Source organism: Plectropomus leopardus, chromosome 19 (genome assembly GCF_008729295.1).
Source record: "Plectropomus leopardus isolate mb chromosome 19, YSFRI_Pleo_2.0, whole genome shotgun sequence".
NCBI classification, from domain to species: Eukaryota; Metazoa; Chordata; class Actinopteri; order Perciformes; family Serranidae; genus Plectropomus; species Plectropomus leopardus.
In genome coordinates, this window is record NC_056481.1 from 10833585 (window position 1) to 10848310 (window position 14726).

A 14726-nucleotide genomic window follows, 5' to 3' on the forward strand; every position below is an offset into this window, starting at 1 on the left:
ATGGCGGCAACTTCGACAGATTCAGGGCACGCGTCCACCAAAATAACTCCTGAAATGCTCCAGGAGATGCTCCAGTATTACAACCTGAGCCGTCAGGAGTTTATCAACACGTACAACATCCAGCCGCTCGTTTACATCCCCGAGTTACCGTACAGCGCCAAGACCACCTTCGTGATCATGTACATGGTCATTTTCGTCCTGGCTCTGACTGGAAATAGTTTGGTCATCTACATAGTTGTGAAGAAACGGACGATACAGACGGCGACAGATATTTTCATTTGCTCTCTGGCGGTCAGCGACCTGCTCATCACCGTCTTCTGCATGCCTTTCACTCTGCTGCAGAACATCTTGTCTGAATGGTTCGGTGGTGAGTTTTAAACCTCTTGACTTTTATTTTAGATATTGTTTTTAGACCATGTCGGGAATAACAAGGTCTGTATGTTGAAAATAAAGTTAATTAAGGCGCACGCAAACCGTTATTTTCCTATTTCCACTTGGTAATCCGACCTGATGCATTAATTGCTAAATGCATCAGGATGTACAATCTAGGTAATATTGATGCATGCTGTGAAAAACAGAAAGAACCCTTTTGAAAAAAGTAAATATTAGTATGTAACAGCACACGAAGGTGTAGTAAGGGCTACATGTAGATCATTTTGAATTTATATTTCAGTTGTGTAAAATAAGCACAAAAGCCTAACTTTAAGAGTGTTTAGTGAGGTGTGTACCAAAATGGCACTATTTTAGGAAAACTTCTTACTACTGCATATGTAGGCTATTTTCTATATTGTCAGGGAGGTCATGCAAGAAATAACGAGAAAAAATGAAATAATGATTTCTTTATTTTTCTTCAACTTGACTTTAACACACACACACCACACACACACACACACACACACACACAAGCAGACTTTTGGGTGATTATTTTTAAACCTCACTAAGAGCTTGTTAGTTTACTACTACTGATGTTGTTCTGAAAATATACTGTATATTTTTTTAGATTGTCATATCAATTATTTGTGCTGTTACGACTGTTGAAATAGCACTAATTCACTCACTTCTACTGCTGCCACTGTTCTGGAAACATAGTTAAATCTTGACTTCTTTATCAAATATTTTAAGGGACACTAATCCACATAAAAAGCCCAAACCCACAATGCAAATATATTGAGAAAATAAAGCCACAGATGAAAGGAACCTGCCAACATGACAGAAACAATGTAAAGGAAGTAGCACAGATTAAATTGTGTGATGTCACAAAGTGATGTCTTCTCCATAGCCAATAATTGTGTAATTTTTTCCCACTGCTCAGCCTCATTGAGAGATCCATTATCACAGTTAACCTTAGTACAACGAGAGATGTAGGAGGAGGTATTTATAATAAAATGTACAAAATATATTTCTATTTTTTTCTGTTACCTACATTTAAATATATGGTAATTATAAATATAACTTTCTAAAAAATATCAATCTATTTATCTGTCTATCTGTTTATTTAGCTATCTGCCTATCTATCTGAAGGTAATTTTCAGGTAATTTTTTGTCCTTTAAAAAATGAAAAAATGTACTGAAATTTGCAGAACATTTTTTGCGACGTTACCAATTGCCTTTTCTTTTTTTCTTTTAAAGAAATCAAGTCAAATTGCCCCAAATGTTTAAGTGGCTGTGAATGCAGCACAAGAAAACTGATGTTGATCTAGATTTAAAGGGTTTAAAAGTAGAGCTTTAAAATGATCCATGTTTTAAATCACGAGTAAAATGACCATGCCATTTTCCATTGCCAAAATTTTGCCTAAATTTGGACTGTTATTTCACCATCTTAGTGAGAAGCTAGCATATGTTTGGTCCTGAGTCAGTCTTATTTCATGTGATGCCAGTATCATCCCTCTAGCTTTAAGAACATAAATGTTGACCAGTGATTAACGCAATTTAAAAACAAAAATAAAGCGTTAATTACGGAACTTAATCAAATTACTATTATGCATTAATGCTGACAGCCTCAGTTAACAAGTGCACAAAACTGTGCCCATGTTACATACCAACAAGATCACTTTATAAAAATGTAGCCAAGGACATGACATTCAGTGTATCGTAGCAATAGAAGGCCAGCTCCAAGCATGTGGTCCTGTTAGATGTAGTCATAAAAAGCTCTGAGAGATGTGTTTTTATGATGCACATTGTCTCCTTGGTTCCAGCTTCATTAGCTGTGACATATTTCTCCAAGAATCATCAGAGAAAATTGCTTTTTAGCAAGGACAAGGTAGTGCTGACCCCAGTCTCTCATCAAACATTATATAGTTTGTCATTAGACGATGTGACCTTTGTTAAATGTTTTTTGCTGTTTCTTAGTACGCCATTGTTTCATCTGTCTTTGTTTTCTTGCAGGGGTTTTGGTTTGCAAGACAGTTCCCTTTGTACAGACTACAGCCATAGTGACAGGCATCCTCACAATGACCTGTATTGCCATTGAGAGATACCAGGGCATTGTCTTTCCACTGAAAATGAGGAGGCACTACTCGTCCAAAAGAGCGTACAAGATGCTAGGTATTCCATGTTTTTCAAGAGTGGCTTATTAAACTTTTGGAGTGGCTGTCTATGTGTGTTCTAGGAAATCTCTGTTTTGTTTGCAAGACTAAGGCTGCACTGATTTAATCAAGGTAAATAACCCTTGTGGTAAGCCTCTTATTGATGAATGAGATAAAGTGTAAGTATTCATGATTGTTAAGTCACAAGACAAGACTTTGTCTTCTCTGATTGTTATGCAGACCAAATTCATGCTTTGTGTCTGTGGGATCCAACTAAAGCTAGAATTATACTTGTTAGATTTGGTAAGTCTGCACTCCAGCCAAATGTGCCTGAGCTGAGCAGGTGAGCAAATTTCCAATCAGCGGGTTGGACACAGAAAAATTAAGCCTATAGGGTGGTGCAGAGAAGAAGTTATTTGTAACCCAACCCGGAAGTTTCCTCTTCAAAAAGTCAATAGGGTATTTGTATTGGCATATTGGATTATTGGATTATTGAAGAAAAATAAGATCTATGGCAAAAAAAAAGTTTATTAAACTTAATCATTTTGTTCAGCAAGATAATCTTTACAAATTAACACCACTTTTATATCTAAAGCATAAAAGCAATCGCCAGAAGTACAAAGCTAGCATTAGACTATAAACAAAATACACTTCAGTTGCATTATTTCATCTTCACCACCACAACAAGGCTGTAAAGCTGTGTTTGTTTTGATTCTTTCAAGTCCACAATGGCAGTGCATAAATGGTAGATAGGTTGCATTTCCTATAGGGCTCAGGGTTATTGTCATATAGTAATTCAGGCTGTTCTTGTCCACTGTTTGTATGTTTTCCTATACAAAGAAATGCACCAAAATTCAGACGTATTCCATATATTTATGAGCCATTAATTTGTGTAAAATCTACATTTTTGCGAAGTCTACAAATGTGACCATTTCGCTGACGGAAGTAAATAAGGAGACTATTTTGGATTGATGGATGGGTCAGAAAATACAGGACTTTCCCCATGAGACACGTGTTCAGAGCCGTGTGAACTTTGGGAAAACTTTTTTTGAGTACACCTGGGTGTAGGATATTATACAATCAAGTCAAGTTTACCATTCAACAGTTAAAAAAAGGTGCATATCACATAAACACATATCACAATTCTTAAAAGTGGAATAAGACAACATTGTCTGCAAGCTGCTGTCACAAAGACAACCAGATCACTGCAATGCAAAGTTACCAAAAAATCACAATCATCACAAATATCATGGTTTCAAACACGCTCATCTTAAAGCATTTACACATGGCAATAAACAAAGGTAGTATAGTTGAATGGCAGGAAAAAAACCCCAAAAGAAACACTGTCATCTCAATAAAATTAAAAATTAATTTAGAACAAAAATCCAGGACTTAATCAAAATGATATTTAACTTGGAAAAAAACTTCTTTTTTAAAATTTTTTTTATTTGAAAACAGTTTCGGGCAGCATGGTGGCGTCGTGGTTAGCACTGTTGCCTCACAGCAAGAGGGTCCCTGGTTCAAAACCCAGTGGGAACAGGCTTCGGTCCACAGGCGGGGGCCCTTCTGTGCAGAGTTTGCATGTTCTCCCCATGTCTGCATGGGTTTTCTCAAGGGTCTCTGGCTTCCTCCCACAGTCCAAAGACATGCTCAGGTTGATTGGTCACTCTATATTGCCCTTAGGTGTGACTGTGAGCATGTATGATTGTCTGTCTATATGTGTCGGCCCTGCGATAGTCTGGCGACCTATCCAGGGTGTACCCCGCCTTCTGCCCGATGACAGCTGCGATTGGCTTCAGCCCCCCCGCGACCCTTACAAGGACAAGTGGTTACAGAAAATGACTGACTGACTGAGTTCAGTTTCAAATTTTAGTTTTTCAATTGCAACTTTTTTATTTCCCGATGCTTTTGCCCAGTGGCAGTCACACCTGCATAGCAAAAGCAAAGCTTACAGGGAACCAGTCTAAATGCAGATGGTGTCATTATTTTATAGCCATTACATTATGCAATCAACACGAAAAGGTTTGAGGTTTTCATTCCAAAAATCATTATGTTAAGTGACTTCTTAAAAATCTGAAATATCACTATTAGTTTTATAACCTGGATATCTGTCAAGCAAGTGAAAACAAGACCTAACTGTCCTTTCAAAACTCCATAACAGAATGTAAAGTATACGCTCTAAGTCTTCCCAAATGTGAAATAGTGAGTCAGAACCTCAATTTATGTACGTACAGTATCTTTAGTAAGTAACAAGGTCACTTGGTGCTGATTATTCAGATAAATATGACCAAACTTCTGAAATAAGGTCTTATCGCATGCCGTGCACTCTCACACTGTTGGTGTTGAAAATTAATAAATGTAAAGGAACTTTGCAGAGACTCAGCGTGATTGGTAGTTTGTTAATTAAGTAGAAGAGGAATTGAATTGTGCAGCTGCTCTTCCTAATGTCTGACATTGATCACACAGATTTATCTGCAGATCATATTTGTTAATGTTTTGCTTGTCTGTATCCTGCAGCGCTGGTTTGGGTTGCCTCAGTGATAGTGGGCTCACCAATGCTGTTTGTGCAACAGCTAGAGGTAAGCAATTAAAGCTACCCAAAACAAAATTTCCCTCATTAAGCAAATAAACCCAAAACAGATTTAGTGCAGAAGAACATGTCATTGTTTAAACACCAAGTTTACAGAAGACACTTCCACATCATTTTGTTAAGTGTCCAGTCCTGTGTATCCTGTGAGAAATCAATTTTTATACTTAATAATAATTAATAATTAACTGAAAAATAAATAGTTATGTAATATCTTAGGCAGTATACACAGATTATTAGACTTAATGACATGTAGTGGGCAATGCATCTCGATCTGTACCTTTCTGTTCTGGTGGCATTTTGGTATTCTTACAGTGCTTTCTGTGTGGTGCCTCTTAAAGACAGGATTTGGTAACTACGTTTTTTAAGTCATTCGTTTTTTTAAATACTGAGTGAAAATGCTTAATTGATTTTTTTTTGATCATGTGGTTTGACATAAATGAGTCAGTTGTATAATGTATAAACTTTTACAGCCATTTCACTGTCATCGATTGATTTTCAGTTAAAATAAAATTACAAAATCAAACATGTCTAATATTATTGCAAGTTTTTGGTCTATAGTGAAGTTCAACATGAATTTCCTCTGCACCCAATAGCTGCACTCTTTCTGCAGCAAAGGAAGCAGCAAACCAGGTAGACAGTGAACATAGAGGGACATAGAGTGCACACTTCTTGCAAGATCTCATAATCTGTGACTAAAATCTTAGAGTGTCTTTAGCTATGAGGAGGGATCTAACTTTAGCCTTTAAAAAGTAATTGTAAAGTCTCTTATTGTTTGGTGGGCAATGCATGTGAGGTGGATCTGTGTCCAGTTTTGAATAAGCGCTTGTTGGATTTTTCAGGAATACTCTGTTCCACTGTGCTGCAGTCCTCAGGGGATGTGCTGCTGTAAAAAATGAGAAAAAAAGACTGTCAGAAATGGAGAAACTGTCAGAAAACTGAGAAACTGCTTCAATATGATTGATTTGTGGCTGCAGAACTGTTCTACTAAAATTAGTGTAGGGGGTAAGCCTGTAATACTGTTATTCTGACTTGGGGTGTCTGCGCTCCTTGGTACTAAAGTGATGATGTCATTTGGCAGATTATTATGTCGGTTATTGCCTGAGCATGGTGTCTTATTTCTTAGTGTTAAACCAATAGTGGGCCAGTAACACTGCACTGAGTGTGATAATCCTGATGTGGGTGTTTTACAAAAAATCTTCCTTTGTTCAGTGCTTGCTGCAGCAGCACCTGAGGCTGGCAGATTAATATCTTGTTTATTATTTGGAAGGTCAGAACAGGAGGTGAAGACTGAGAGAGACTGAGAGTACACACAAACGATGGTTAGGTAGCTACAGAAGACTCTGTTACTATATGGTGTGATGAAATAACAGAAGTGTTACAGCATTTTAAGCTCATTGTAAGTTACTAAAGTGTGGCACATATGCAGGATTCCCAAGGTCAAAGAAAATGTCAAAAAGCCATGGAATTCCACAGTCTTTTTTTTTCCAGGCCTGGAAAAGCCATGGAAGCAGTCAACTCCTTGAAAGTTTTGGGAAAGCCGTGTAATTTTGTTGTATATGATGAAAGTCATTGTTACGCTAATATTCAGTGGATAACATTCCACGTAATGTAAAATAACAGCAAATTGTCTGCTGTAGCTGTTGACATTTTGTCAACCAACACTTAGGTGTAATCATTTACTTCTCCCTCAGCATACGCCAGCTAGCTAGTATTATGTTTAAATAGAGTTTGAAATGAATATGTTTGTATAACACCAAGAAGGCAAGAAAAATAGTGTTGTGACAGTATGTGAAGCTCCATGCTTTCGCCCTACTACTACTTTTAAATTGTGTTGCGTTTTTTACATTGTGCAATTGACATGGGCAGCCAAGGGCGTTCTATTTTCACTCGAAACGCCAGTGTACACTTTGATTTCATTTTAAGTGCTTGTTTGGGGGTACGGAGCATTATTTTTCAAATTGTCAGTGGAGCTCTACTGCTCTGTGTCTGCAGACCGCCCCTAAATAATATAATTAAAATTTTAAGTTAAGTTTACCATACAGATTGTTTGTGTTATATGTTGTGAGTGGTCATGGAAATTTTAATATGGGTCCATGAAAAGTCATTGAAAAGTTTTTTAAAAATTTCCATGAAAATGTTTGGCAACCCTTCAAATAAATAGGATAATTATAGTTATCTCATACAGACCTTGAAATGATTAACTGCCAAATGATGTTCCAAACCTCAGTATACTTTTGAAAATGTCTGCACTGTTTATGAAAATTTTTACTGATGATAGCAGAGTGTTGCCTCACATCTGTCAGTAGATCTATCATGCCCCTGAATATTAATAAACCTCATTAAAGTGGCTGCGATATTGTGTGTTTGTCGGCTGCTCTCAACAGGACAGCACTAAATGAAAATTTAAAAAGATTAATCCAAGAGCTCATTAATAGCACCCTGTAGGTCAGATCTACTTTTTTGTCCTAATCATCATTGAAGTGTCTAACAGCTTTTCTCCTTTCATTTTAAAAGGTGAAATACGACTTCTTGTATGATCACTACCACGTGTGCTGTCAAGAGAGTTGGCGCTCTCTGACTCACAGGCAGGCGTACACCACCTTCATCATGGTGGCACTTTTCCTGCTTCCTCTGACAGCCATGCTTTTCCTCTACACTCGTATCGCCATTGAGCTGTGGGTCCGCAAGAGGGTTGGCGACTCCTCGGTCCTCAACACAATGAACCACAGGGAGATCAGTAAGATCTCAAGGTAGGTTTGACAACGCAGGTGTCTCCTTTTCAAATTGGTGCATTTTCGTCACATACAAATATTTACTCTAGATTTACTATGGATACAACAGTATTTTTGGCTTTGTTTTGCATTTCAAATAACAAAATTGGCTGTGGTTGTGGGTGGAAAGTTATGTCCTTGTAGGTTCACTCATGGTCCCTTTAACCCTTTGTTTATTACCAAATAATGTTTTAAAGGTTCAGAGTGTGTACAAAGCATCTTGTTGCCTACAGAAAGTCAATGTTGGGCCGTTACACTTCTCAAGTCACCCTAACCCTAACCCTAGGTCACTAAAAGTAGGGAATGATTGTCATGACACCAGATAGATTCTGGTTATGTTCAGGAAAGGAGACAGGCGAACATTGACACTTTATACTTCCAAAGTAGAAAGTAGCAAACACAAAGTTGAATTTATATGTGCTGACACTTTGTGAACGCATCCATTCAACTTTGTGTTTGCAGTCTTCTACTTTGCCGCTGATTGCAAAATTCTTAAATTACAGTGCTGGAGTTTCATCGCGAAAGGATAAGTGACAGGCTGGGATTCAAAATGTCAGATATTGACATGTTGATGTCAGTAACAGCGTTTTGCCATTAAAGCACATCGTTAGAAAAGCTGTCTGTACTTTGACTGCTTCTTTTTATCTGTTATGCCGGTATTGATTTAGTTACATCTAATTATAGCTGTCTCTGCAACACCCATGCTGTGTTTTGAACTGAGAGTTTCTCCATGCTCACCTCGAACATTCAATATGCAAGTTTTAGTAGCTTGTATAAGCCCATGAGAATGGGCTTTTCAGTGAGGACATGTAAAATAAACAAAAACTCCATAGTCGATTCTGAACATTTCATTGAGAAATAGGTGTATTTTGAAGAGCTACTGCAATCCCTTTCAGGGAGTGAGCAGTGCACTGGCTCACTATAACCGAAGAGTGCAATCATCATTGTTATTAGTTGAATCTGTTGATTTCTTGCTGAAACAAGTTAACATGTTTGCTATGATCTTTTACAGGAAAAAGAAAAGAGCAGTTAAAATGATGATCACCATCGTTCTGCTATTCACGATCTGCTGGGCACCGTTCCACACAGTGCACATGCTGTTTGAGTACAGTAAGTATTAATTAAAAGTTATTTCTTGACACAGCTTGAAGGTTCTGTATGTAACTTTCAGGAATGACTTCCTTGTCATTAGAGACTCCTCTCTGTGAGGCCGTTAAGGGTGCTGAAGTCAGCTGCCTGTTGCTCGCGCTCCGGTGCTCGCTAGAAATTGTATCCCTTTGAAACTTGAGCCAATTAGCTACATTTCTTTTAAAAACATAACATGGGAAGAGGGCATTCAGCAACATTAGTAAAAATTACCAAAAAAATAACCTGATAATAAGAAAAGGAAAGTAAAAAAATTAAATCAAGCAATAATATGACTTGAAAAAAAGTGCTTAAAAATAAAAATATTTATGTCACTCATTGGCTGATAGACTTTACATTGTGATGATGTCACTTGTTTTTGATTTTTTTTGGGCTCCATGGATAATAAAAATGGAAGCTGTATTGAGAGTGTTTTCAATTTGAATTTTCATTTCATTGAGATTGTGTGACAGCTGCCAAAAGCACTTTCTAAACCAAACAGCTGACTGGTGGCAGATGCGAAATGTAGTGCCAAAGGAAAAGGCTGTTTGACAGCGAGGTAAAGCGCTGAAAACACTCTTAATATAGTCTCTTTATACTGGCTGAAATCAAGTGGTCACAGGGCGCTAAGTGAAGGTCAATCTACACCGGGCTGGCACTGCAGGCTGCAAAAATGTATTTAAGGAAACAGCATGTCCTGACTGTGTGTTGTGGAGGGTGCCGGTCATTTATTGACATTTAATGGAGCTAAAAAGCTGCAAGGCAATTGGAAATGCACATAAGTTAACAAGCTTTGGATTTTTACTGAAAATTAAGCCTAAATCCTCTACACAGAAGTTAGTCCACAGGCTGCTAGTTTCAACCTGTTTACAGTGGGACTGAACTGAAACTGAAAACTTTCAGTGTATATTGTAGTTATTTAAAGTCTCTGAGTAGTTCATATACATGTACAATGAAAATAAAGGTTTTCTGATTCTGAGTTTTTAACTGTCTGTGTGTTATTGTCCAGATGACCTGGAGAACAAATATGACGGAGTCACACTGAACATGATCATCGCTATTGTTCAGGCCATCGGATTCTTCAACAGCTTCAACAATCCCATCGTTTACGCCTTCATGAATGAAAACTTCAAGAAGAGCTGCGTCTCCACCCTCTCCCACTGCATCCGAAAGCACAACCAGCACCGCAGCATCACAGTGGCTCCCCAAATGAGCATGCAGTTCATTAAACCCCAAAGCAGAGAAGCCTTTATAGAGCTCGGCGAAGGCACTAGCGTGAAACAGAACTCAGAAGAGAAAGGAGCATCATGCTCATCGCATAGAGAGAGCTTTCTGGAAATAATCGGAGAAAAAATCTCCACCATCCAAACAGAGCTCCCTGCAAACAGCTCTTCTCAAGTCAAATGAGAAATGGCTCAATATTCAGGAGTTCAGTCGTTGAAGTCAGCCCTCCTGTTGCTGTCAGCCGACCAGCTGCACAGGCATCAAATGTGATCTCAGAACTCAAAGTTGTGGATCAAGGACCCAAAATGTCCAACAGCTTGGAAACATATCTCTGCAGTGCCAGAGGCAAGAGCATTTTTTTCATTCTGGTCTGCAAAACAGCAGGAAGGAAATGAAAGAATTCCAAAAAGAGGCACTTTTGCTAAGAAGACTGCGCTTGGAGAAATCAGGACCAGCAGTCAGACACTGAAATTTGTTTCCTGAATGGAGAAATCATTTCTGGTGAGATGTTTCTAAAATCTGCAGGACATTCAGCCTCTCTCTTGAAGGTGTGTCAGTGGGAACAGTCGTTCCAAATAAGCACAGTCTGTTACCACAGTGGAGTTATACTATTTAAACTATGCTGAGGTCTCTTTGGAAAAGACGACACAGAGAACAGCGACTTTACAAAGCTTTATGCCTTTTAGAAGCAAAGAATGATGCCTTGCCTTTTAGTGCACTGCTAAGTTTGCTTTGATTCAAGCCAACATGAAAGTTAGTTCAGGTTCAATTGCAAAACTTTATTTTGATACGGTCGCCGTTTAACATCTTAGATGTTTTTCTTGCCTTTTAAAAAATATTGAGACCAGAGATCACCTGTTCATAAAAATCCAGTGTAATGATGAAACACAACTTTTCACATTTCTTTCAGGTGATTTATTTGATCTTTTCATAAGTTTTGTGTCAAAAATTCTTCTTTTTTTTTAACTGCTGCGTAACTAGCCTACTCAGTAGACAGCCTTGAAAAGTCTCTGTATGCAACATTTAAAGAATTCATAAAGCAGCTAACTAAATCATCTGCCGCCACGAATGGATTTTTGGAGCTGGACTATTGATTAGGAGGCATTTTGTTTTTGGGTCTTTCATTTAATATAATGAACATGATTTCTTTCAAGGAGGCCTTGAGGATAATTCCTCAAATTTGACACTAACATCAGCGTAGACACTAAATGAAGCGATTGAAATTTGGAGGCCAAAACTCAAAAGTCAAGGTCACTTTGATTTCACAAAAGATACTTTTGGCCATTATTCAGGAATTCATATGCCCAAATGTCTAATAGGAGATGATGATGATGACGATGATGACGATGACAGGTGTGCGGAGGCACACAGTTTTATAAAGGGTTATCTAGTTTTTGGTTTCAATCAAACCTGATGACGAACAAAACATTTAATTTTATAGTTAATAGAACAAAAAAAAAAAAAATCAAATTCATTCCCACATGCACCAGCTAGTGCAGCCTTTTGATGTTACAAAATTCGTTTCAGTGTGTTTATTTAATGGTACTGTGGAATATTTTTGTAATGTTTATCTAAACCTGACGTAAGCAAATGTCATCATTTTGGTGTATCTTTAAAGTTAGTGATCCGTTTCGTAATTATATGTTTTGTAACAACAACTTGGCTTTATTCATGGTTCTGTGCAGATTGTTGATTTTGAAGATGTCAAAAATCAAATTGTGATTTTTTTAATGGAAAATGAATTTGTTTCTTTGTTTTTTGGAATGCTTTTTGAAATGAAGGTCACTGGGGCTCTATATTCAGCTTTTGTCACACAGGTATTGTCCTTGGACCACTTCGTCAGTGGCATTTCGTAAAGATGTGCGCTTTCTCTTATGCAAGACAGTATTCTGCAGCATATGAGGTCATACTCCTGTTGGTATATTAAATTTGACACTGAGTAAAATGGCCTGTTTGAACCTTTTTCTTTGCTTTCAGCATCAGTTAGAAATTGGCCTTTTCAATTTAGGAACTTTATGCAGGTTTTTAGGGTGGGGAGGAGGGCTGAACCTAATCACTTTATAATGAGGTGAGACCCTCCCCAGGGTGCTTAATAATAATATTTTTAGGTAGTATGTCATGGAACAAGTAATAATGTATATTCCAAATAATTATACAGTAGTATGTATACAAGCATTTTGCTGCCATGCCTGGAAAAAAAAGATCAGTATCTTGTAATAATGTGGAAAGTGTCTTGTAATTGCAAAAAACCCCTAACCCATGCCATAGTATGGCATCTGCCGACATACTATAGTAAGCCATTTTTCAACATTTTAAATAGTGACTTTTTGGACCATTATTTTGACATCCTATATTAATTGGGTCACTTTTTCAACACTTTTATTGTGACCTTTGTGGACCCTTTCTTCCACATAAAATACTCACTAACAATTCTGTGGACATTTACAAAGTAATTGGTCATTTCATTGGTATTGCTTTTTCAAACATTTTTTCAACATGTCAAATTATGGTGTTTTTTTGGCCTTTTTTGCAACTTTCTATGCCATGACGTGCATCAACAGGCTATTCTACACAGTTTCCAGCTGTTTTTGGGACATGTCATTTTTTATGTCATGCAAAACTATGGTGGTTTTGGCTGTTTTCGCTACTTTCTATGTTATGGTGTGTCTTGGCAGGCTATTCTATGCAGCTTCGAGCAGTTTTTGGGACATGTTAAATATTGACATGTTTTGCCATACTATAGTATTGCTTTATTTTTTGCCATACTATAATATAGCTTTAATTCATTAAGTCATTATTGTTTTAAGTCATTATTTCAACATATAAAACTATGGTGTTTTTGCCTTTTTTGCAAGTTTCTTTTCTATAACATGTCTTAGTAGGCTATTCTTGGCAGTTTCCAGCTGTTTTTGGGACATGTTCAATTTTGCAGTTTTGCCATACTATAGTATTGCTTTGTAAGTCATTTATTCGACAAGCCAAATGTTGGTGTTTTTGGTCCTTCTTGCAGCTTTCTATGCTATGGCGTGCAACAGCAGGCTAATCTAGGCAGTTTCAAACTGTTTTTGGGACATGCCAAATTTTGACATTTTTTGCCATAGCCTTGCCTTTTCAGTAATTTTTGATTTAGGTTTGGGCAAAGTTCTATGCCATGGCTTGTCTCAGCACGCGATTTTATGCTCTGTTGAGGTGTTTTAAGCTGTTTTGGGGACTTGTCAGTTTCGACATTTTTTGCCTTACGATAACCTTGCCTTTTCGGTTATTTTTGCAACATGCTAATCATGGTGTTTATGAACATTTTTAAGACACACTATGCTATGGTGTGTCTCAGCATGCCATTTTATGATGTTTTTTTTTTTTTTTTCTTTTTTTTGGGGGCATGATTTTTGACATTTTTTGCCTTATTCCCCCGTTTCTTTTCTGTCATTTTTTCGACAGGCTACATCGTGATGTTTTCGACCATTTTTGCAACATTCTATGTTATGGCGTGTTTTAGCACGCTATTTTATGCTGTTTTGAGATGCTTTCGGCTGTTTTGGGGACATGTCAATTTTGACATTTTTGACCTTACTATAGCCTTGCCTTTTCTGTCATTTTTTCAACATGCTAAATCACGTTGTTTATGAACGTTTTTGCAACATTCTATGTTATGGCGTGTCTTACCACACTATTTTATGCTGTTTTGAGGTGTTTTCAGCCTTCTTTGGGACGTGTCATTTTTGACAGTTTTTGCCTTACTATAGCCTTGCCTTTTCGATCATTTTTTCGACATGCAATATCATGGCGTATCGGCCTTTTTCGCAACATTCTATGATATGGCATGTTTTAGCACGCTATTTTATGCTGTTTTGAGGTGTTTTAAGATGTTTTTGGGATGTGTGATTTTTGACATTTTTGTCTTACTATAGCCTTGCTTTCTGGTCATTTTTTTCAACATGCTAAATTATGGCGTTTTTGGCCTTTATTGCAACATTCTATGTTATGGCGTGTTTTAGCACGCTATTTTATGCTGTTTTGAGGTGTTTTAAACTGTTTTTGGGATGTGTCATTTTTGACATTTTTGCCTTACTATAGCCTTGCCTTTTCGATCATTTTTTCGACATGCTACATCATGGCGTTTTCGGCCTTTTTCGCAACATTCTATGCTATGGCGTGTTTTAGCACGCTATTTTATGCTGTTTTGAGGTGTTTTAAACTGTTTTTGGGATGTGTCATTTTTGACATTTTTGCCTTACTATAGCCTTGCCTTTTCGATCATTTTTTCGACATGCTACATCATGGCGTTTTCGGCCTTTTTCGCAACATTCTATGCTATGGCGTGTTTTAGCACGCTATTTTATGCTGTTTTGAGGTGTTTTAAACTGTTTTTGGGATGTGTCATTTTTGACATTTTTGCCTTACTATAGCCTTGCCTTTTCGATCATTTTTTCGACATGCTACATCATGGCGTTTTCGGCCTTTTTCGCAACATTCTATGCTATGGCGTGTTTT

The 14726-nt window shown here is 37.4% G+C and overlaps 1 protein-coding gene across 1 annotated transcript; it reads left to right on the forward strand.

The window, feature by feature from the left end:
* LOC121958432 (pyroglutamylated RF-amide peptide receptor) lies at window positions 1-10418 on the forward strand. The gene is made up of 6 exons (XM_042507337.1): window positions 1-367; window positions 2386-2544; window positions 5043-5104; window positions 7630-7865; window positions 8899-8996; window positions 10021-10418. Exons 1-6 carry the CDS (start codon window positions 1-3, stop codon window positions 10416-10418), a joined length of 1320 nt encoding a protein of 439 aa, XP_042363271.1.
* The last annotated feature ends 4308 nt before the right edge of the window (window positions 10419-14726 follow it).

Bases quoted from the DNA above. Each gene is read 5' to 3' on its own strand.
- LOC121958432 (XM_042507337.1), top strand. From the start codon at position 1: ATGGCGGCAACTTCGACAGATTCAGGGCACGCGTCCACCAAAATAACT. The intron at 2,545-5,042 runs GTATTCCATGTT...TGTATCCTGCAG, and splicing joins AAGAGCGTACAAGATGCTAG to CGCTGGTTTGGGTTGCCTCA. The intron at 8,997-10,020 runs GTAAGTATTAAT...GTTATTGTCCAG, and splicing joins GCACATGCTGTTTGAGTACA to ATGACCTGGAGAACAAATAT.